The sequence below is a fragment of the Otolemur garnettii genome, unplaced genomic scaffold (assembly GCF_000181295.1).
Source record: "Otolemur garnettii isolate 467f Iridium unplaced genomic scaffold, OtoGar3 scaffold00025, whole genome shotgun sequence".
Lineage (NCBI taxonomy): Eukaryota > Metazoa > Chordata > Mammalia > Primates > Galagidae > Otolemur > Otolemur garnettii.
Window position 1 is genome coordinate 13,957,550 of NW_003852420.1, and position 24,376 is coordinate 13,981,925.

The 24,376-nt window shown below is 51.7% G+C and overlaps 1 protein-coding gene across 1 annotated transcript; it reads left to right on the plus strand.

The window, feature by feature from the left end:
• Positions 1-7,313: 7,313 nt before the first annotated feature.
• Positions 7,314-20,922, plus strand: MYLK2 (myosin light chain kinase 2). Its single transcript, XM_012804113.2, has 13 exons — positions 7,314-7,389; positions 7,879-7,928; positions 7,980-8,347; positions 9,194-9,492; positions 11,325-11,430; positions 12,036-12,129; positions 14,343-14,452; positions 14,535-14,676; positions 18,609-18,679; positions 18,803-18,931; positions 19,469-19,621; positions 19,761-19,893; positions 20,842-20,922. The coding sequence occupies exons 1-13, from the start codon at positions 7,338-7,340 to the stop codon at positions 20,920-20,922; spliced, it is 1,788 nt and encodes a 595-aa protein (XP_012659567.1). The 5' UTR covers positions 7,314-7,337.
• Positions 20,923-24,376: the final 3,454 nt, after the last annotated feature.

Sequence of the window (24,376 nt, forward strand, 5' to 3'; positions counted from 1 at the left end):
TAGTCTGGGCAATAGAGTGAGACTCTGTCTCAAAAAAAAATTTCTCTTCCATATGTTATTTCAACAAGTCATGTGATAGGTGAGGAAACTGAGGCTTGGAGTTTAAATTGCTTACCCAAACTCATACTGCCAATAAGTGACTGGGTCAGAATTTGTACCCAGGCCTGTCTGTTCTCAAGGGCAGACAGACCTCTCTTTGTTTTTGTTTTTTTTGGGTTTTTTGGCCGGGGCTGGGTTTGAACCCACCACTTCTGACATATGGGGCCGGCACCCTACTCCTTTGAGCCACAGGCACTGCCCTGACAGGCCTCTCTTTACACCACTCCAGCCTGTATCTCTTGAGCTTAGCCAGCACTAGGGAATGGGCATTTATAGGAACACCAAGATGATAAGGCCTGGCTGTTTTGGATTTGATTTGATTTGTTTTTGGAGCCTTCACTGAACTCTTGACTTTGCTGTGGGAACCTCTTGCTAAGCTTCCCAGATGCTGGAAGGCAGGTCCTCTCTCTTCACTTCACCCCATCAGCACAAGCATCTTGGATTGTCAGGGATGGACTGTGCTGGATCCTGTCAGGGATGTGGCAGCTGCCAGTCACTTACGTCACGAGCCTCAGCAGGCCTGAATGATTACCAAGGTGGTCAAGCTGCCAAGCGGACTGCCTTGGGACTATAGCCATGCCTTGCCCCAGCCCACTTGTCATCTGTCATCTGCCCCTTACCACCCCAGGCAGGGTCCTCTTCCCCTAGAAGCTGCTTAGAGCTTGCCAGGCACCCCCAGTACTTATGGTAACCCAGTTTAGCAAATGGACCTGGAGTTTTATAAATAGCACAATGGCAGGCTAGTAAGCTGTCCTGTGCAACAGGACAGAACATGCATTCCCTGTTTCTTGAGCCATTTCCTAGAATCACGTGATAGGAATGACTTCCAGTGCAGATAAATTTGAATTACTCTTAACTCCTGGGTCTATGCTTTATACTTGGTCTATCTTCTACTCTTTGCCTGTGTTTGTCCCCTGCTGCCTCTGTCTGCATGTGGTGGTGCTTCCAAATCTGTTCCTGGGACGTTTCCTTTTCTTGGAACAGCTGTACCAGCCTGGGGTACCCTCTTGCTACTTGATCCTATAGGGAGGTATCCAGTGGCTGAGGGCAATTTTCAGACGACCTTGTTCCTCTGACGTCATTAGATAGTTATTTTTGGCTTTGCTGTTTATGCTGCAGAAGTTGGGCTGGGATAGGAGAGAAGGAGTAGTGAAGGAGGGGCCGGTCTTGCTTTCTCATTGTCCCAGGGCCTACCAAAGCAGGGGCATTTATTCTTCCAGTATTTATAGAGAGCCTACTGAAAGTCAGGACCTGGGGTAACCAAACTGATGACACAGTCCGAGTATTACTTATGAATTTAATTTTCAGTGGGCATTACTTTGTGGCATGGAGTAGTAATTAAGTGAGACAGCTCTGGAGCCAGTTTGGATTTAATTTCTGGCCTACCATTTACTTCCTCTGTGCCTCAGTTTCCTCTTGAAAATGGGGGTGATTGTACTATTTACCTTATAAGATTGCTCTGAAGATTAAAGGAGTTAATATCTGTGTCTGTCACATGGTAAATATGAGTAAGTGTTAGCAGCTATTACTGTTAACCACACTACCGCCACTTCTTATTGTACTAGGTACCTGAATGTGGCATGGTCCCTGTCTGTTCTGTGCTAGCATCTGGACTCCCAGAGTCTCAGATACTGGGATGGTACATGCAGTCAACACAAGTCAGAAGGAATGCCTGCCATGTGCACCACTTTATCCTAACTTGTGGGGGCATTCAAGGGAAACAGAAGATGGAGTACCTGTCTGGGAAAGCCTCAGAGCAATGGCTCTCAACCCTGAATGCACATCCGAATTTTCTGGAGAGATTTAGTAAACACAATATTCTGGGTCCCACCTCCAAATATTCTGATTTAACTGGTCTGAGCTCAGGATGGGTTTCTTCACAGGTTGCCTAGCATACTTCAGAGCTGGGAAGCATGGCCCCAGTCTATAGGCACATGTGTCCTTGAAGCTTTCCATTAACTGTACCAGTGTGACTCCCTGGAGAGTGCCTTAGAGCCAGTCCTCTTTTGGAGCTCTTGGGGTGTTTTCCAGTGAAGTGGTTGTCTGACTTGGTGGTTCCCCAACTTGGGTGTATGTGAAAAATTACCTAAAATGCTGGGGGCTTATTCCAAAAAAACTTCATTTTAAACAAACCACTGGGGCTCAGGCACGGAGAAAACCCTGTAATGGCTGAATCATGAGTCCTCTGAGGCCCTGAGCCACCCCTGATCCCAGTCTCAAAGACTCTGTCCACAGTGTTTTGTATTTCATTATAACTCTTATCATCTTCTGCCTTGAATTAAAGACTCTGTGTCCATATTGATATATTTTGAATTATTAACCTAGTAAGAGTTACAAAGGGTCATTTTAAAAAATTGGAAAATCCAGACAAAAAATAATCTCCATTCCCACACCTTTTAATATGTCCATTTAATAACCCTCCAGTCATATTCTCTGTAAATATTTTGAATAAAAAGGATCCCACACCATGGATCATTTTGGTGATTTTTTTTTCACCTAAAATGCAATATGTGGTGATTCTATAGCTTTCTCCCAACTTCATCTCTGTGTCTCCAAAGTGACCAGTTTACTCTTTGCCACAGAATAGAGCACTCAGTAAATAATCTTAGCTATAGAATTCTATAATTCTGGGATGACAGTGTGTTGACTGGTTTTCCAGAGAAATCTATGTTCAATTTGCTACTTGGAGTGCCCATAGGTTGCTGGCTGACCACCCTGGCCGGAAAGACAAGGTATGCTGTAGGGACAGCAACCTTACCTAGGGCTTTTCCAGAGGCCAGAGAGGTACTGCCAAGGCTCTGGGCTCAAGAGGTCCAAGGAGGGAGAGAGCAAGAAAAAACAACTTGTTAATGAGAGCCCTGAGTGGCTCCCAAATCAGGAGCAGAGGGAATGTTGTGAGGGGAGTTGGCTGCCCTCTTTGGAGTCAGAAATGTCGTTGCTCAACTCCTTGGATTTTCCATCACAGCTGAGCAGGGAAAGGGTCAGTCTGGGCATGTATCCTCTGAGCAGGTCCTTTTAAAGCCTGTTGGCTGGGCTGATACTCTCTCCAGAGCCAAGGAAACAGTGCCTGGGTAGAGTTAACCTCTTCACTTCCAACAAATTCTCCCGGAGGTAGGTGAGCCTGGAAGCCTAAGCTGGAAGGCAGGGCTACTCAGGGCAAGAGGCCTAAGGAGCCGTGAACTCTGGCTGGAGAAACCTTCTCTCTGGCCTTGTTAAATCCAACAGGCATAATTGCATCCTGCTGACCTTAATTCCCCTGGCAAGTTTAATTGGTCCTGGCATTGCCCCACTTCCTGTTCTGCCTCTGTAGAGGCAAAGAGCGTTTCTGCACAGCTGGTGCAGAGTAGGGGAAGCCCCTTCTTTCTCAAGGGTGAGCAGAGGCTCTGGCAGCTTCTAGGTGAGTGGAGGGTTTCCCTCTGCCCCACCCCTGTGCCTCCACCGGAGCTGAGAAGCTTGGGGACTCCCAGGGAGCAGCTGACTGGAGCAGGCAATCCTGTGGATCTGGAACCAGGCCAGCCTGTCTTCCCAGTGGGAGGCTCTGGAGGGGAGCTGGCAGTAACAGCTGAGCCCTCTCTACCTGGGGTGTCTACAACATTACTGAGCCCCCCACAGTGCTGCGGGTACTGTGCGAAGCACTCTATATGTGTGTGCTGGCTAAGTGCTCCCTGCTGCCCTGTGAGAGGGAAACAATAGGTCAGATGGTTATGAGCAGAGCCTTGGCTTAGTTAGATGGGTCCAATCTTAACTCTGAGACTGCCCTGTGTCTCAGTTTTCTTGTTATGTCTGAAATGGGAATAAAATGGCTGGAATTTACACACCACTTGCTATGAACCCATGCACTATTCTAAATGCTTGACATGCCCCCTGCTGTGAGGCAGGCGCTGTTCTTAGAGATAAAGAAACAAGAAGAGGCACTGGCAGCAATTGGTGGTGGAGTTTCACCAATCCATCTCCTAATCATTACGTGGTAGAGCTGCAAGGATTGGAGGAAGAACAATCGTGAAGTTGTTTATCCCAGTGCCTGGTCCATTTCAGTAAAAGTTTATTAAGCATTAGTGGCCAACACTGCCCTGTAAGTTGTCCCAGTCTGGATATGGTCTCATCAGGAGGTGGCTCTGCCTTTGAAACTGGGCAGCTTAAAGCCACTCACTAGCTGTGTGACTAACCCTCTGAGCATCAGTTTCCACACCTCTAAAATGGTCCAAGGCTTGTGCCTAGAGTCCCTTGTGAGGATCCAGTGAGCTGGATCTTTGGGATAGTCCTGGCCCTTCATGTGTATTCATGCAATAAAGTGATTGGTATTGCTAACCACAGTAATAACATGGTGATGTCTGCAAGGGCCATTGTGGTGAAGTAATCCCCCAAGCTCCAATCAGAGCCTTGTGAGTTAGTCACTTACTCATCAAACACTGATTGGCAAGGACACTGTGCTGGGGACACATATGAGTGTGATACAGCCCCTGCCATAAGGGGCTCCCCAGATGGTGTCAGCCAATGGTGAGATCAGCCTGGGGCCCTGTTGGAGGCTGGGGATTGAAGGAGCAAACTTTCTTTCTTCTTTTTTTGTTGTCGTTGCAGTTTTTGGCCGGGGCTGGGTTTGAACCCACCACCTCCGGTATATGGGGCCTGCGCCCTACTCTTTGAGCCACAGGCGCCGCCTGGGAGCAAACTTTCAAACTAAACTAGAATGTGATGTGGAGACAACCAAATGGAGGGCCAGGAGGTCCCAATAATAGGCATGGACACGAAGCATTTCAGCCTTTTGAGAGCTGCAAGATCCTTGAAGGGCTTACCCAGCAGGGAGAAAGGGGTGAAACGCAGGCTGGGAGATTTTAGAGCAGAAAGAGGACTTTGGACTTTGAAGGACACCCCAGGTCCAACTTCTTCCTTGTTTGGTGACTTTGGGCAAGCTACTCTCCATCCTTATGCAGAAAATGGGATGACCATGCCCCACAGAGTGATTACCAAGGTAGATAAAGCTAACAGCCAGGCACTCACCAAATGGGAGCTCCCTTCCTTAGGAGAACCTGGGTTCAGATCTCAGTTTAACCCCTTACAAACTGTATGGCTTTGAGTAAGTTCCTTAACCTCCCCAGCCTGTTCATGAAGGTCATGTGAGCGGACCTACATAAAAGCACGTAGATGGAGGCTGGGTTTGGCCCTACACAGGCTTCCTGTAAGAGGCAACTTGTCAACTGGACCTTGAAGAAGAGAAACAAGGGGCAGGTCTGGACTGGGGGAGAGCAAAGGTAGTCAGGATTGGGGAAGGAGCCCAACTCTGGTTTTTGCTAGCTTGTACATGTACTGCAAACTCTCTATATTAGTTCACTTTTAAAAAATCACTCATTGACTAGTAATCCATTCATGTAGTTCATGGTTCAAATAGAAAAGTAAGAGGGTATGCAGTGATGACTTCCTCTCACCCCGGTCCCTAGTTTCGTATTTATTCTGCCAGAGAAGCTTTTTTTTTTTTTTGAGACAGAGTCTCATTATATTGCCCTTGGTAGAGTGTTGAGGCATCACAGCTCACAGCAACCTCCAACTCTTGGGCTTAAGCGATTCTCTTGCCTCAGCCTCCCAAGTAGCTGGGACTATAGTCACCCAGCTATTTTTGGTTGTAGTTTTCATTGTTGTTTGGTAGGCCTGGGCTGGGTTTGAACCTGCCAGTTCCGGTGTATGTGGCTGACGTCCTAGCCTCTGAGCTATAGGCACTGAGCCAGCCTGCCAGAGAAGTTCTTATGTGTGTAAAGTAAAAGATCTATATTATTTCCCCCTCTTTTGCACAAATGATAGCATGCTTTATCTCCACCTTGCTTTTTTTTTTTTTTTTTTTTGGTAGTTTTAGGCCAGGGCCAGGTTTGAACCCACCACCTCCAGTATAGGGGGCCAGCACCCTACGTCTTTGAGCCATAGGTGCTGCCCATCCTTGCTTTTTTTTTTTTACACTTCGGAGGTTGCTTCATATCGGTTCATTAATAGCTTCCTCCATCTTTTTTTTACGGCTACCTATTTCCCCATTGCATGAGACCACTTGTTATTGCATTCTGCCTCCTTTCTCTCATCTGAGGGCAGTGAGAGGAGTGGAAGCCATGGGACTGGAATGGATAGTTTGCTGCATCGGGACCTGAACCCAGATGCCAACTCCATAGCTTCTTCCAGGCACTTGGCTCTGACTAGTTCTTAGCAGCCACCCACCCCAGGAAGGCTCTGGGCACAGCTCCTGGGGATGGAAAGCCTCCCGGATCATCTCTCTTTCTCCCCCATCTTATCTCAGCTTAAACATCTCAGGCTGGAGTGCCTCTCGGGTCATGACTGTAGTGGTGGGTCCTCAAAAAAGTTCTCTACCAGCCCCTTTCTCTGGGTGGGCTTGGGAAAGAACTGGTCAGCTCAGGGGAAGGGTGCAGTGCACTTTCCATCTCCTACAAACACTTGGGGCAGCCTCCATCTGTCCAGGAGCCCAAGAAGAAGACAGCAACAACAACAAAAAGTTTTCAGGCCTATGGACTTGTTGAGCCAGTGCCCCTGAGACCATTTGTTATCCAAAGACAATCCAAGTAGGTCTGCATACCCTGGGGGACAAAACTGGGCACTGGGGTCGGGTGGTGACTCTAACCAGGTTCTGGAGGGCCCAGGAGATGTGACATGCAGGTGGACAAAGCCAGGGCCCGGCCTGGGCACAATCCTGGCCTTCAACCCTAGCTCAGAGCCTTCTCCTTCCAGGCCCCATGTCTGATCCCATCAACATCAGGAATACTCGGTAAGACCTGGGAAAAAGACTGCTCCCCCGGGCTCCGGGGCCCCCTCCCTTTGCTCTTCCTGCTTATTCCAACACCATTCTCCCCCCCCCCCCAGTTGGGCCGTGGGAAGAATGCTGTGTCCTCTGAACAGGGGCCAAGAGTGACAGGTGGTGGCAGTCTGAGCTACATGGCCCCTGGTGTAAGAGATCCTCTCCTCCGTCCCCGCCTCCACTGCCTGCACCCCTGCCTCCACCTCTGCCCACCCTGCGGCCCAGTCCCTTAACAACTGCCCCAGGACTGCTCCTGAGCAGCCGCTGAGACAGACGGCCACCAGGTTGCCCCTCTGCTCCAGGTACCTCTCTCTTCTTAGGCAGCTGGGCTGGGCCTCTTTTCTCTCCACAGCCAGGCAGGAGGAGGACTCCGACAGCCTGACACACCCTATTCTTTCTGCAGCTAGAGAGACTTGAGTTAGACAAGCAGAAGCTCACACCTCTCTACCTCATGGCAACAGAAAACGGAGCAGCGGAGCTGGGAATCCAGAGCCCGACAGCAGGTGCCAAGCTGGGGCAGGAGGTGAAGGGAGGAGCTTAGAAAGGGGTGTTTGAATCTGGGCTTGGGCTGGATCTTCAGTGAGAATTCCGTGCTTGAGGCTTCTTTGCACAGTGCTTGGGAACCCAGAAATCAGAAAGCTGTCTGGCTCAGGTTGGACTGGGTCTGGGGCCTGTATGAAGCTCTCCCTGGAGAGACTAGGAAGGTGGGAAGCCTCTATGGGTGGCTGTTGGGGGTGTACCTAAACACTCTGGGATGGTTGGGAGCCACCAAGGCCCACCCAAAGAGCTAGGAGCCTCATATACAGAGCTTCCAAGGCCCCAGTAGCCCATCTTTAGGGCCCATCAAGTGGCCCCAGAGGTTCAGTGGGAAAAGCATTTGCAAGCTGTTGCCTGGGTAGGGACCTGGGTCTAGAGCTGGTCTCTGCCCAGCCTGGCTGGGGAGTGTGGGGGAATATACCTGGACCCTGATGGGTGACTCACCTCCTTTGCAGATAAGACACCTAAAGGTGCCTCAGGCGAAGGACCATTGGCTGCAGATAAAGTCCCTGAACTTCCAGATCCAAAGAAAGTCCTTGGTCCCCCAGATCCAAAGAAAGATCCTGGCCCCCCAGACCAAAAGAAAGATCCTGATCCATTCAACCTGAAGAAAGATGCCAAAGCTCCTGCCCCAGAGGGATGGCCAGAGAACCATCCCTTAACTAGCAGCCAGGGCCCCAAGGGAGAGGGTGACAAGGGTGGGGGTCCTGCGGAGGGCAGTGCTGGGCAGCCAGCAGCCCTGCCCCAGCAGACTGCAACAGCCGAGGCCAGTGACAAGAAGCCCAGTGCTGAGCAGGCAACATCAGGCAACAAGGACCCTGGAGAGCCCAAGGTGGGCAAGAAGGCCACAGGGGGTCAAGCAGCAGCCAGGAGGGGCTCACCTGCCTTTCTGCATAGCCCCAGTTGCCCTGCCATTATCTGGAGGTAAATGCCCCCTGCTTGGGAGTTTGGCGGGGTGGCGCTATCCCCAGGGGTTATGCTTATTGCCCCTGTCTTAGGCATCATCACATTTAGTGCTGAGGAGTGTCATTCTGATGTTCAGCTCCCTCTGTCCTGGGCATTCGCTCTCCTGCAGAAACCAGGAGTTTGCGTTCATTGTGGCCTGGAATGTCAGCAGGAGAGGTTCTCAAAGACTGCCTAAGCTGAGCTTCTCTTCTCCAGGCATCTGGGGTCCAGAGTTCCCCTTACTCCGTGGACTTGAGTCTAGCCAAGGGCAGGACTGAGACATCAGGCAGAAAGGATAACCCTTCTTCTTAATATAATTATTGGTATAATATGAAAAGATGACTAATAACCAGATTGATGGATCATTACTAATACTTTCCTAACCATAATACAGCACAAGCCTTATGAAGCAATCAGTTATGTTTACCTGGATGCTAATGAAGTCATTAATGATATATTGGAAGTCACAATAATAACACTTCCTGTATCAACTTGATAATTACATATTAATATCAGTTATATCACCACAGCTTTTGTGAATCAAGAGCTACATAACTCCCTAGTTGTATCCACATCATGATTAATATATTAATAATTCTATTTACAGCTATTAATGACCTATTAGTGTGTTGATACTCAAGATAATGACCACAGCCATTAATATCCCTTGGTTTTGCACAGAGTGAATTTGGATATATTACCTTGTGTGTTTGGGGCTGGGTTATATTCGCTCTGGATTGCAGATGAGGCTCTGGAGATTGAGACTTGCTCAGGCCTTGAGGCTCTGGCTGCTGAGGGCTTCACCTTTGTGTTCTCACTATCTAGCTCTGAGAAGCTGTTGGCCAAGAAGCCCCTGAATGAAGCATCAGAGCTCACCTTTGAAGGGGTGCCCGAGACCCCGAGGCCCATGGATCCCAGCCCAGCCAAGGTAGAAGGAGGAAAGAACACCCCGGCAGGGAGCCAGAAGGAAGCAGGAGAGAAAGCCCCAGGCCAGGCTGGCCAGGCTAAGGTGCAAGGGGACACCTCGAGGGGGATCGAGTTCCAGGCTGTTCCCTCAGAGAGACCGGAGGTGGAGCAGGCCCTCTGTCTCACAGCCAGGGAGGAGGACTGCTTCCAGATTTTGGGTAGGCCAGGGGCAGGTGGGGTCTGGGGATGCCCTGAGACCAGGGGGAAGGAGGGGGGGTTTCAATTCCCAGTCTCCCTGTTCAGAGGGCTGAACTGCCCTGAGCCATGGCCAACCTAGGCCCATTCAACTAAGTGTCATCCAATTCCAAAAAACCCTCCCTTTTAAATTGCTGTTTAGTAATTTGGTATTTATTTATTTATTTAAACTGAGGTCTTGGTATATTGTCCAGGATGGGCTCAGGTGATCCTCCTGCCTCAGCCTCCAGAGGAGCTAGGACTACAGCAACCTGCTACCATACATGGCTGTTTTTCAACCTTATTTTAAAAAGATTTATATTTTTTGTTTAGTACTCCCATTTGGTAGAAAGGGAAAAGAAGCCTCAGAAGCGAAGTGCAACCTAATAGACAGTGAAGACAGGATTCTATTGTCAGGACAGCTAGGCTCCAGAGTCTGATTTTGTTTTTCTTCTACTTTGGCTAAAATGGGGTAAAAGAAAAATTGGTCAGATTATTGGAGCAACATGAACTGACTGGATGGAGAAATTTGGAGTCCACCTGTAGAAGGGCTCTAGGCCAGAGTTTAGTGCTTAAACTACATGGAGGTGGAGGGGCATGGGAGCCATAGAGGGTTGATGAGCTGAGAAGCACAGGTGTCCAGTGTGGGAGCAGTGACCAAGGAAGCTGGCTGGGCATGTGAGACTAGGCAGGACTGTGGACTGGTCTTCACTGATGATCAGACAAGGGGCCGGTGGCTTATGCCTCAGACAGCAGAGAGCCTTGAGCATGAGTGAGCTTGGCCACCAGGTGAATAGAGAAAGGGCATGGGCAGGGGTGGGGTGAGATGGGGTCAGGAGAGCCCAGAGTGTCCCTACACCGCCCCTCCAGGCTGAGGAGCCCTGGGAGACCCGCCAACCTGCCTGGTGAGCGGCACAAGGCCATCCAGACAGGGTGGGAGGACCTGGCGGCTGGGCGGCCGCCAGAAGCCCTGCCTCCGCCCCCAGCAGCGGCAGAGTCCGCCACCCCGCCCCGAGAGCACTTTCTGGGGTGACGGGATCTGAGCCATCTCTAAGGTCCATCTGATTAATCACCCGCCCGGTTTCCCTGCCACCTTTTGCTATTTATAAAGAGGTTTCCATTCCGGATGACTCAGCCTGCGGGCCTTCAGGATCCGCTGTTCTTCATACTTGCCGCTAGGTGGCGGCATCTCACCACCAAACGCGTCTGCCTTGGTCGCGCAGCACCAGGCCGCACCGTTAGTCTGGCAGGCTCCGGGTGGCGTTAAAGCGGATGGTAGGAGGCAGGTCCCATCGCCTACAGCATCATTCTCCTCCAAACAGCAACATAGCCACTCCGCTGTCTGTCATTCCACTTCATATCTACTGTTTTTTTTTTTGCAGTTTTTTTTTGTTATTAAATCATAGCTGTGTACATTAATGCAATCATGGGGTACAATGTGCTGGTTTTATATACTATTTGAAAACTACTGTTTGTTTTTAATGGAAATGCAGATATGGTGGGATGGAGTCCTCATGCCTTATGATGGGGGAGAGGTCAAGAACCCAATCACCCATCCTGGTTGTTCTGCTGAGAGAATCTGGGGCCCCTCTAACAGGAGCAGAGGCCTCCCAAGGTCATTTTGTGTGTGGGTGGCAGAACTGAAATTGGAAACTGGACCCCAAAGTCCCTATCCTGCAGCCAACTGTCCCCCAGATGTCACTTTGTGCATTTAACTTCCCTGGATTGGGGCATGGCTAGGCAGAAGGGGATGGAGCCAAGGTGAGTCCCCAGCATCCCCTGGACTGACTTTGAGCCTTCTGCTCTGCCCCTCTAGATGACTGCCCACCACCCCCAGCCCCCTTTCCCCATCGCATCGTGGAGCTGAGAACTGGAAACGTCAACAGTGAATTCAGCATGAACTCCAAGGAGGCGCTGGGAGGGTGAGAGCTGGGAACCCAGCCTGGGACCCCTCAGCCTGAGGTTTTCCCTATGCAAGACCTACTTATACCCAACTTACACATGGCCCATGTGGACACCATCACCTCTGTGTGGTTACACATGTCATGCACAGCTATCACATGCTGATGTGCACTCAGTGTCACTGTCAACGCAGGCACATCCTTCAGTGCTTCTATAGGAAATGCACAGTATTTTCCTGTCTGTCTCCAGTCCAGGCACCACACCCACCCTCTCCCAGTGTGGTGATTCCTACCTTGCAAAAAGCCCAGACTTGGTCTGATATCCCAACAGATCCTTCCTCCCTCTGCCTGAGGGTCCCTAGGGCCTAGGGCCCTTGCCTGGTCTAGACCTCTATGTGTCACATCCCTGGGCCATTTTGCCCCCCTGTGTACATGGTTTGTGTGGTTCAAAGAACTTGTCTCCAGCTGTTGTCTTGCCATAGAGCTCACAGCTTGAGGGGGTGGTCAGGGTGGGCTGGGGTGAGAGCTCCCATCTCTCAGGGGGAGGATCCAGAGTCATCCTCAGGTCTGGGACTGAGATGGGAACAGAGTACAGTCCCCTCACTCCAAACCTCTTTTCTTTCCAGAGGCAAGTTTGGAGCAGTCTGTACCTGCACAGAAAGAGCCACAGGCCTCAAGCTGGCAGCCAAGGTCATCAAGAAACAGACCCCCAAAGATAAGGTACTGTAGGGGGTTTTGGCTGCTCAAGAGGGGGAGGGGATCCTTGGAATGGGCACCTTTCACCTCCCTCCATGCACATTGCTCAGCCAGGGGTCTGGTGTGGGAGGCTTTTTGCATTGAGGATCCCACACAGACAGACAAGACAGCCAGCCAGCCCTGCTGCAGGGGTCCGATGCCCCTAACCATAAACCAGACCCCCCAGTTAGTGAACTTATCTGGGGACTTCCCCTTCTAGGCACGGGATATTCATGCCCTCTGGTTCAATTCAACAAACACTGATGAGTGTGGGCTCTGGGCAGGCCCTGTGCTGGGCTCTGGGGGTCCTGGAGTGAAGTGGACGTGGTCCCCGCCCTCAGGGAGCTGACACCAAGGTAAACAAGCCCTGTCTAGAGCATTGCCTCTAGCACCCAGCTGGGCCGTGTTCAGAGGAGGCAGTGAGCAGGGTTTGTGCAAGGAAAGAACGGATGCTTGCAGGCTGAGGCCACATGGACTGAGAGAGTCTGGAGTGTGAGGAGGTGAAGACAACCTGGCAACCTAGTATAATCGGAGCTGTAACTCAGGACCAAGGGACCAGGGAAGGCTTCTGACTCAGCCCAAGGGCTCAGGGAAGCTTCTTGGATCAGCTTCTCCCTGAGTAAAAGCTTTGAAAAATGAAATGTTTCAGGAAAGAAAGCAGGAACAGAGTTTCAGGCAGCGGGCACTATGAGAGGAAAGCTGTGAGAGCCAGAAACAGCAGGGGGTGCTGAGGAGTGAGGTTATGGGCACCCCAGGCAAAGGCAGTCATGTGTGCAAAAGTCCTGAGCGCCTCCCAGCTCTAAGCACATTTGGGGGGAATGTCCTTTCTATGTGACTATAACCTTCTCTGTCTCTGCCACTCCACAGGGCCTGGACTCATATTCTTAGCCACTGGGTCCCAGGCCTCTATCCCACAACCTGGTCCAACATAGATGCTTAATTCCTATGTGCTGTGTCAATTAACCCGAACCAGCTATTGATTAATTACTTTTTTTTGATTTTTTTATTAATTAATTATTGAGTACTTTTTCTTTGCTACTTGCTGGGCCAGGTGCTTGGGAAAAGTCAGGGAACTGAACACGCCCCTGCCCTCATGGGGCTGACATTTTAGAGTGGAGGGACAGACAAGTAAAACGTAAAGCAAAACAAAAAGCATGGCGTGAAGTCCTGAGAAGCACTAGGAAGAAAAAGAAAGCCAAGTAAGGTATAGATACCACGAAGATTATGAGTAGATGTGAGCCCCCTTAGATGGGGGAATGAGATTAGACTTTTTAAAAGGGTGTTATGTGAGGTGGGGCCTGAATGAAGGAGTAGAATAAGGGAAAAGAAGGCCAATTTGGCAGTGATTCCATGCTTAGTGTTTAACAACTGGCTCTGGGCAGAGCAGGTAGGGGAGAGGCCTGATTTATAGCTTCTGCCAATTTCCATGGTGTAAATATTCCTACCACAGCTGATATATCAACCTACCAATGTGACAACTGGCTTGCAAACTTTCTGAAAATGACAAATAATGGTGGTTTAGGCTAGGAAGGCAGCAGAGGAAGTGAGAAATGAGTGGATTTATGGTGTAACCTGAAGGTGGACTAAGCTGAAAGGTTTACTGACAGGTTGGATGTGGGGTGTGAGGAATTGAGAGGAAGAGAGGAAGCTTTTGACTTTTCATCCTGCACCCTTGGGTGAAGCATAGTGTACCCATACTTTTGCTGCCAGGCAGGCTGAGGATGCCTCATTTGTTGGGAAAGGGGTGTATGATATCTAAAGATTAATTCCGGACACGATAGATTGGATGTCTAACAGACAAGGGAAATGGCTTGTATTGGAGTCTGGGGCTCACGGGAGTGAGCTAAGAGGCTAAGATATGTATGTGGGCATCAACTTCATTTGGAGGAAATGTAGAATCATGGGACTTGGTGAGAACGTCTGGGGAGAGAGCAGGGGGAGGGGAGAGATGGGGAAGGATGCAGCCCCCAGGAAGGCCAATATCCAGCCAGGAGGCAGAGGAGGAGAGCCAGTGGGAGTGACTAGGAGTGGTGAGGACAGCAGACATGGGCTGGGGGAGAGAAGGGAGGCAAGGAGGCCAACGAGGAGGCTGGGCAGTGGTCCAGGAAAGGCCAGGCCAGGTCAAGGGTGCGGATGCAAAGGGTGGAGGCAGGGAGAGATGGTGCTTGGCTGGTACCCTTGCCTTTTCTGGCCCCCAGGAAATGGTGAAGCTCGAGATCGAGGTCATGAACCAGCTGAATCACCGCAATCTGATCCAGCTCTATGCAGCCATCGAGACCGCGCATGAGATCGTCCTGTTCATGGAGTAGTGAGTGGTGGCAGTGGGGGTGGGGGCCAGTGGGGGTGCCAGCAGGCCCAGAGCAAGCCTGTGGAGGGGTCTGTGCACACAGCATCGAGGGCGGCGAGCTCTTCGAGAGGATTGTGGATGAGGACTACCACCTGACCGAGGTGGACACCATGGTGTTTGTCAGGCAGATCTGCGACGGGATCCTCTTCATGCACAAGATGAGGGTTCTGCACCTGGACCTCAAGGTACCGGGGCTGGGGTTTCCAGGGAGGGGACGGGAGCAGCATCCAACCCCCGAGATCAGTGTTGTGCCAGCCAGCCCCCATCCTCCCATCCCTCCTTCTCTACCACCATCTATCCTTCCTTCCATAGATTGAAAAAAAGGTTTATTGAGTACTTACCAAGTGCCAGGAGGGAAGGATAAAACAGAAAGGAAAGCAACAATATAGTCCCAGCTTTCATGGAAATTCCTTTCTAGTCCTCAGTATCGTGGGAAGGGTCTTTTGCAGTCCTGTGAGTGCTCAGCCCCAAGCTCCGTGTCTCACACAATCTCACACAGACAAGGGGCAAGTATTGCAAAAGCACCTATCTCACTGTTGTCCTAAAATAGGTACTGTGAATGTTTGTTCATTTATTCAAAATCAGCAAATATTTGCTGAGGGACTACTATATGCCAAGCAGCATTCTAATTTTTTTTTTTTTTTGAAGCTGTCTCATTCTTTCTCTCTGGTTAGAATGTTGTGGCATCATTGTAGCTCACAGCAACCTCAAATTCTTGAGCTCAAGCGATCCTCTTCCCTCAGTCTCCCAAGAACCTGGGACTACAGGCACCCACCATGACACCTTGCTGGTTTTTCTATTTTTAGTAGAAACAAAGGTCTTGCTCTTGCTCAGACTGATCTCAAACTCCTGGCTCAAGCAATTCACCTACCTCGGCCTCCCAGAGTGCTAGGATTACAGACATGAGCCACCATGCCAGCCTCAGGCAGTGTTCTAGGTGGTGGAGATCCAGTGATGAGCCAAATACAGAGGGTACCAAAAAAGTATACACATTTTAAGAAAGGAAAAAGCTGTATTAAAATTGTAATACTTAACATATACCAATAACAAAAGATGAATACAGGTCACATTGAACACCTCTTATAATGGCAGAAATCAAATACGACTTGAGTATTACCTTAACACTTCTTTCATTAAAATGTGTATACTTTGGGGTGGTGCCTGTGGCTCAAAGGAGTAGGGCCATATGCCGGAGGTGGCGGGTTCAAACCCAGCCCTGGCCAAAAACTGCAAAAAATAAAAAATAAAAAAATAAATGTGTATACATTTTTGGCACCCTCTTTAGATAATCCCTGCATTTGTGGAGCTTACAAATAAGTACAGTGTTAGTACAGCAATATACACGAGGGGGGTGCTAACAAAACCATTTAATGAAGGATAATTTATATTCTCCTTTGGATGTCGACCAGTACGGTACACCTGGGAGGTTGGGAAGAGCAAATAGATGTTATGTATGTCGCCTCAGCTCCCATCAGCTGGCCAGGGAAGCAGGACAGCCAAATGTTGGCTGTCCTGAGGTCAGGCGTTCCTGCTTATGGGCTAAGTGGCAAGGTAGTGGAGGAGAGGAAATCTCAACCCTGAGGTGAGTGGGCACCCATCAGCCAGGTGGATAGTACTTTCAGTCACTTATTTGCTAGACACCTACTGAGTACCTGCTGTGGAAGGGCCTGTGCTAGACATGGGGGCTACGCGGGACGTAGGATATGGGCCCTGTCTCGTGGATCCTCCAGGTTAGTGGGGGAAACAGATATTCATTAAATAGGACTAAGTAGGTCATTTTAAGCCACTGAAAGTGATATGAGAAAGCACTTTGAGAGCCAGGTGCGGTATAATCCTAGCACCCTGGGAGGCTGAGGCAGGTGGATCCCTTGAGCTCAGGAGTTTGAGACCAGCCTGAGCAAGAGTGAGACCCCATTTCTACCAAAAATAGAAAAGCTAGCTGGGTGTCATGGCAGGTGCCTGTAGTCCCAGGTGCTTGGGAGGTTGAGGCAAGAGGATCACTTGAGCCCAAGGATTTGAGGTTGCTGTGAGCTGTAATGATGTTGTGGCACTCTACCCAGGGTAATGGAGTGAGACTCTGTCTCAAAAAAACAAAAGAACTTGAGAGTAATGAGGAAGTGTAAATGGTGAAAGTGACAAGTAGGCCCAGCCAGAGCACTGGGGTCTGAAGCAAAGTGGGGAAAGGGTGCTGCTGCACCCCACACCTCGCCTCTGCATGTGGGGTATCAGTAGCTGTTCTGAGTGAGCACATGAACTTCCCAACAGCCCACTGATGGCAGGTGGCTGAGGAGGTAGGTTTCAGTGGTGCTAAATAGAAGCAGAGGCCTTAGAGACTATGAGCCAGGGGAGAGCTGATAGGGCTTGAGACAGAGTGGCAGTAGGGGAGAGGAGGGCAAGTGGCCAGATGGCGGCTACATTTGGGAATGAGGACCAATCTGATCTGTTGCTGGTTTGCATGTGCGGAGCTTAGGGAAAGGAAAGGGTCAAGGGTGAATTCCTGAGTTACCGGGCAGATGGTGGCTGCTTCACTGTGCTGGGGGCAGGTGGTACCCGCACAGTGACACTGGAGGCCTGTCTTTCCCTCATGAAAGCTAATTTCGCTGGGGTAGGCCAGGGTCCCCAATTAAAATGCGATGCTCAAGGAGGAAGCTCGTTAAGCTTCCATATCCTAAAATGTGCTTTTGCAGGGAGCAATCAGAAAATCAAGGTTCTGGGGCTTCTGAGGCCCTCTCATGTGCAGGCCGAGAATCTCTGAAAAAGATCTGAGTCTGCCTTATTTCCCCAAATGTTTGTGCGCTGGGAACTTTCTTTTCTTCCCTTGTTTTGGTGGAACGACAGGCTGAGCTACTAACGTCATTAGTGTCCTGCTCTGTGTGAATTTATCAATTCTAAAAGGGCCTTCAGAAAATGTTTCGTGAGGGACCTTGAATCAAACGCTTACAGAGCCCAGACAAATAGCAAAAATGTGTTGTTTGAGCCAGGCCAGGGGGGTGGAGACCACAGGGGAGCTGGAGGACTTTTGTCATATCTTGGGGATCAGTGGCAACTCACTGCCAGGAGTGTGGCCTAGGTGGCCCAGCCTTTCAGTTTTTCAGGACGGGCTAGAAATCAGAGTTTTGGGAAAAAACTCTTGCTTTTGAACCACTGTTCAAAAACTTTAACATGTTTATACCCTGCAACCTCAGATTAGTCCTGGGTCCTAGTGTTGCAGGAAGAGGAAGTGGAGGCCCAGACTTCGCCTGACATTAACTTCACTCACATGTTTTCTTGTGCTGGGGTTTCCTCTGGGACCTGGCTTACTACCTCCTGGGTACCTTTGTTAGACATTGAGGGTGGGGACCAAGGAGGCCAGAAGAGAGTCCCTGCCCTGGAAGAACAAGCCCAGTAGCACCGTGTCTGCTCCAGCTCCCACCTCGTGGAAAGCACTGAGGGTTTTTTTTAGCCAGTGGGTGCAGAGGGACATGGGGAGGCCAGTGCTGGAGCCAGTCCTGGATTCAAATTCTGGCTCTGTTGCTGGGCAACTGTGGCCAAGTCACTGCTGTGTCTGAGCCTCAGTTTTCTCAACTGCAAAATGAGAGCCAATGGTCACACTATCTCAGTGTAACAGTGCCTGTTGGAGGACTGATGAACTAAAGCGTGGAGAGTGACTGGGCCTGACCTTGTAGTTTTGTAGCTCATTGTCGTCATTACTAACTGAGGGTCAAGGCCAACTGGGGAGACGTGAGTAACACTGGTGCAGAGCCCTGTGCTGGTATTTTTTCTCTCTGTCTTTCTCTATCTGGGGGTGACATTGCACTGGCCTCCCAGCCCAGGGCACACGTCTCCTCCTCTGCACGTTTCAGTTTCCCCATGCGTAGAATTACTAGAATGTTTCTTTACTGCCTTAAATGGAGGGAAATCACACCTGAACCCACCCAAAGGGTCTCATGCAAGTCCCTCCCAGGGCCTCAGGATCCTTCTCCATGTCCAGGGCAGGCAGGTCGGGGGGTGCTCTGATGGCTGCTCACCCTGGCAGTGTGGGCCTTTGCCTCAGGAAGCCTGGATGTGGGTGGACCTGATGGGAGAGAGAGAGAGAGCTGAGTCGTAAGCCAATCCAGGCCACCCCCTTTCTCCTCAGCCAGAGAACATCCTATGTGTCAACACTACAGGTCATTTGGTGAAGATCATTGACTTCGGCCTGGCACGGAGGTACCACCTGCATGGGCAGGGAGGGTGGGGCTCACCTCTGAGGCTGGCAGGGGCAGGGGTGGGGTAGAGAGTGTCCAGGAGCAAACCTGGAGTTGTGCTCTGAGCTCTTGGTTTCATCCCCAGGTATAACCCCAATGAGAAGCTGAAGGTGAACTTTGGGACCCCGGAGTTCCTGTCACCTGAAGTGGTGAATTATGACCAGATCTCTGACAAGACGGACATGTGGAGCCTGGGTGTTATCACCTACATGCTGTGAGCCAAGGGAGGGTGGCATGCAGGGGTGGGTGGGGCACACAGGTGGGTAGCCCAGGCCAGTCTTGGCCTTGGGATCTTGGTGAGGTGGACCCACCTTTGTGATCCCTCAGTCATGGGATCACTGGGGGCAGGAGTGCTAGAGAGAAGAGGATAGGAGAAGGTTATATCCATTTCATAGGTGGAAAAGCCAAGGCCCCTAAAGGCATAGCATCCCAGCCCAGGCAGAGGGGTAGAAGACCTTTTTGTGTGCTTGCCACATATCTCACACTTAACATTCCTCATCTTCACTGTGACCCTGGGAAGCTAGGATGATTATGCCCATTTTACAGATGAGAAGAGTGAGGCTCAGAGAGGGGAAGTGACTTGCCCACAGTCACCCAGCCAGATTCAAACCCAGGTCTGTCCCACTCAAAAGGCTGGGGGTCTTTTCAGCACAAGGTGCTTCTTCCTAGGATCTGTTCCTGTCCCCTCCCCCATGAAGGTGTTTTGGCCTCTCCATTCTCACCCCCCCACCCCTGCTATCCTTGCCTCTAGGCTGAGTGGCCTTTCCCCCTTCCTGGGAGATGATGACACAGAAACCCTAAACAACGTTCTGTCTGGCAACTGGTACTTTGATGAGGAGACTTTCGAGGCTGTATCAGATGAGGCCAAGGACTTTGTCTCCAATCTCATCGTCAAGGACCAGAGGTGAGGATTGTGCCAGGAAGAGGGCTCTTGCTGTGTAAGCTTAGTGCAAGTCCGGGCCTGCAGGGCGGGAACTGAGTGCAGGCTGCTGGGCCCTGGTGCCCATGGGCATGCACCCACCTTACCTCGCTGCTCTGCCCAGGGCCCGGATGAGCGCTGCTGAGTGTCTTGACCACCCCTGGCTCAACAACCTAGCTGAGAAAGCCAAGCGCTGTAACAGACGCCTCAAGTCCCAGATCTTGCTTAAGAAATATCTCATGAAGAGGCGCTGGAAGGTACTACTAGATCCAGGGAGGGGACAAGGGAGGGACTATAGGGCAGGAAAAGGTACTGATGCCAGGCCCCAGGCCCCACCAGCCCTGTCTTGGCAGGTTCTGTTGACCAGACCCAGCCCTGTCTGGAAAACAGGGTTGGCTTTTCTGTCTTTGCCCTGGGCTGGCCCCTGTCCTGGAGTGGAGACCTCCACCCACCCCTCCACTCTGGGGATGGGCGGCCATCTGGGGCTTGGGCTCAGGGGAAAGTCTCTGACCCCATCATAGGGTCCTTTCCTTCATTTTCCAAATATTTATTGAACGACCACTACTTCTAGGCACCAGGATACAGCAATGGACAAAAGAGCCAAGGGTCTCAGTCTTTAAGAACTTATTCTTAGGGGGTGATGGGGTGTTATTAGGCAGGGTTAGGACAGGGCTCTAGAAAAACATAAAGACTGTCAGCCTGGGGAGAGGTTGCACTTGCATGTGGGGGTCAGGGAGGATGAAGCATGTGAACAAGAGGTCAGGGCTGAGCCATGCCAGTACGAGGGGAGAGAATTCCAGGCAGAGGGGGAGGCAGTGCAAAGACCCGGAGACAGAAGCACCCTGGGAAGCTTGAGGAACAGGTAGGAGGCTATAGTAGGTGGAGTGGAGTTAGCAAGTGACTAGGAGTGAAGTCAGACCAGAACAGGGGGGCGAGATGTGGAGGGACTCATGGGCCATGGTGAGGGTTTGTCTTTTACTTGGAGCAAAATTGGAGCCATTGGAGTGTTTTGAGGAGAGGGCAGTCAGTTCTGGTCTGTTGAGTGAAGGCAGGAATCATGACGCCTCCTATGGCCATTTTGGGCACTGCACCCTCCCTGGCCTCTGGGCCTCTTGGAATGGGAGGGACCTTAGGAGGATGCTTGTCCACCCCCACAGCTTCTGCCCTGCCCTGGTGTTGACTGGGACTTCTCCCTTTTCCTCCAGAAAAACTTCATTGCTGTCAGTGCTGCCAACCGCTTCAAGAAGATTAGCAGCTCGGGAGCACTGATGGCTCTGGGGGTCTGAGCCCCAAGAGCAGCTAAGGCCTGGATGCAGCCGCATAGTGGATGGGGCTGAGGCCACACAGCCCAGAAGGCCAAAGAAGGCAGCCAGAACCCCAGGCTGGGCTGGCCAGGACAAGGCTGCGCCAGGCTGGGAGGCTCGGGGCTCCCCATGCCCCCGTGCAGTGACCGCTTCCCCGACATGAGCCGCCCGGAGTGTGGCCTGGACCCATCCTGCTAGTGCCTCCCCAGACAGGGCTGCTGCCTGTCAGCCACAACCTAGATGCCACGGCCCATTGAGGCCACTCCCTGTTCCCTCCTCAGCTCTCCTCTTTGAATGGCTGCTTCGATGACCCTGCTTTGCCCCTACTGGGGCATCCCAGCCTGGGCTTGCTCCTAGCTGGGGTGGGATGGCTGGGGGTCTTCATATACAGGACTCCTTTGGTTGTGGGTGGGAGGTTGCAGGGAGGCAGCAATGCCGATTCTTGAGGCCCAGCTGCCAGGGAGACAGAGCAGGCTTTGTGAAAGAGGACCTCTGTGCCCCACCGCCTCCCTATCCCAGCAGATAAGGCCTAGCCCACACCATCTGGCCAGGGCTGAGCCCCACCCATCTTCTTGCGACCACCAACACACAGGAACTCTGTGTGAGAGAGAGGACGCCCAGCCCAGGCCTGGCGGAGGGGTAGGGGAAAAGCCTGGGGCCACAGGAGACCACCCCCGAGCTTGCCTCAGAGCTAGGCTGGCCCAACCCGGCCACTTGTGGCCCCATCTCTGGGGCACTTATGGCCTAGAGGATGGGGTCAGCAGGCCCAGGAGGAGTGGGAAGGCAATTGGGCAGCCCCTGCTCTCAGCTTGTGGCTTGTAAATAAATGTACAGGTTGGATGTGACCTCCTGCCTTCCATGTGTGTACTCGTGTGAGATTCCAGATGACTATAGTTGGTTGAGCTCCTACTGTGGCCAGGTACTTGAGTAAAGCCTATCAGCTTGAATGAGGTGGTTCCACGTGATGTCATGGCCAGTGGCTTCCCCACGTTGTGCCTCAGTAACCCCACCTGTGAGAGGAAGGCACCACAATGGCCAGCATGGGTGATGAATGCGTGCCTGGCTTTATTTAAAGTACTTGTGCATATGTGAACTCATTTGCCCCTCACAGCAGGTTGTGAGGTAAATGTTACTATTTACAGAGGGGGATACTGAGCCAGAGATAGTGGCAGTGACAGGACCTGCTTCATGGGGTGGGGTGATGGTTGCACCAGTCAGACTGAGGTGGAGAGCTCAGGGCTTGGCTTGGCATGGGAGAGTGCCCAGGGAGCACCAGGGTTCTCATTCTTGCTTAACACTGAGGCTGAGAACGGGGAAAGAACTTGAATGCTGCTCAGCAAGTTAGGGGTTGGAGCTGGAGCTGGAAATGAACTTTCCTCTCTCCCAGAGCAAGGCTGTGCCCTGAGGTCACAATGCTCCCACCAGAACAAGTGGTAAGCAGGAAGCAGGAAGCAGGGGCTCCAGGTAGAGGTCAGGTTGGGCAGGCCCAAGATGCCTCTGCTGGGTCTGCAATGAGGGCCTCCCAGGCATCCTCAGGGGAGAGGGGTCTTCTCTGCTCTTTACCACTGGCCATAGCCCACCTCACCCCAGGCCAGCAACGCAGGGCAGGGGGCTCCACTGCTAGAGGGGATGGTCTAGAGGGCAAGAGAGTTGAACTCTGATAAGGTGAGCCTTTCTGGCTATGAGGACTACAGAGTCAGAAGTGGGGCTGGCCTGCTGGGAGCATAGAGGTTCTGGTAGGAATAGCAGAGATTGCCGTGACATGCATTGAGCCCCTGCTGGGTGCGGAGCCTGACCCAGGCCCATGTTCACCAGCATATCAGCTGCTCACAGTGACCCTGAGTGTTGTGTCCATTTCTCAGAAGAGGAAGACAAGCCTCAGGAAGGTTCAGCCACTTGTTCAGGGCCACACAGCTAATCAGGGCAGAGCCAGGATTTGGACCCAGATAGCTTCTACCCAGAACCCCTGCTCTAAACCCCTTTACTTCCAGCCTCCTGACCTCCTAAGAAACCTTGGACTTGCTCTCAGACAGAAACCTGGACAGTTCATCCTATTCCTCTCCTTCCTCCAAGGTCATTGGCCTGGAGGGGGAGGCCAGAGGGTGGGTACGGGGGGGGCTGTTGCAGCAGGTACCACATGGGGTGGGCTGTGGGTAACTCTGGGGCCCAGGCCTTATCCTTGCAATCAAGAGCTCAAACGCCTGGAGAGTCCAGCTTGTGCTCTTACTGGGAGGTGTGCCATGGATCCCTGCCTGCCTGCCCACCCGCCCGCCACCTGCCAGCTGGGCCAGGCCTGTAGTTTCCTCTGAATGGTTCTTGGCCTTGCTGGCCCCCACCCAGGCTGAGCCTCGGCCACACAGCATGATGATGAGGGATGAGTCACTACTGTGGGGGGAGGGGAGGAGAGGAGGTCCAGGCTGAGCAGACATCAGGGCCTGGATCCAGCTGGGGAAACCAAGGCCAAAACAGGGAAGGCCTGTAAAGACAGTAACACCTGGGACTAGAACCAGGGACTAGAACCCTGCCTCCCAGGACAAGCCTCAGTTTCCTTCTTCATAAGGAAAAGGTAAGTTTCCTTTTCTTGGTCTTCTTCAACCTCAGCTCTTGTCTGCCACTCCTAGGGCCACGTGACAGTAGACGGATGAGATGGGGTGCTCATGCGCCATATTTTACAAGGGAAGAAACAGAGGGAAAGTGACTTGCTTAAGGCCACACAGAAAATTAACATGTCCTAGGCAAGAAGCCCACCCAGAACTGTGGAGCAGGGCTGATCACTGCCCTCAGACCCAACCCTCCCCAGGAGCACCTTTGAGAAAGCTCTTTTTGATTCATCTGTGTCTCTCCCAGTCCCTGGAGGCAGAGAATACAGCCTTGACAGTATGGATGAAGAACTGGGGACTCAAAAGGTTCTTGTTCCCTCTGAGGGCCACAGAGTGCACTCAGGGAAAAGCTGGATCCAGCTCTCTGCAGACCTGGGTTCCAGCCCCATTGCTTTGAGAAGAGCTCTCATCTCTAGCAGTTGCAGGAACAAAGACTTTCCTCCCTATGACTATGCTGATGTAGAGAGAGAGGGTCTATTGTTGGTTTGAGACTGCTAAGCTGGAGCCAGTACTGAGCAAGATCAGGACCAAGGCTCTGGGTCTGGGGTCCTACAGCTCCCAGCTGTGAGCTTCCATGCCCCTAGCATAGCTTGTTCTGGCCCCACAGTACCAGGGGGCATGGGCCCCTCCTGCTCAGTGTCCATCACACTGCTGACACTGTGATCTTCCCCTGCAAGGTGCTTTGTGCCTCCACTGTGCCAAGGCCATGAACTTCCCCTGCACAGGGTCTTGGGCCCTGGGTGAGCTAAGAAGGGTTAACACCCTCGGTGGGACTGCTCCTCCCAGTTGGTCCCAGCCCAGAGCACTTTCCTCCAAGACCATTTCCTGCCTCTGGG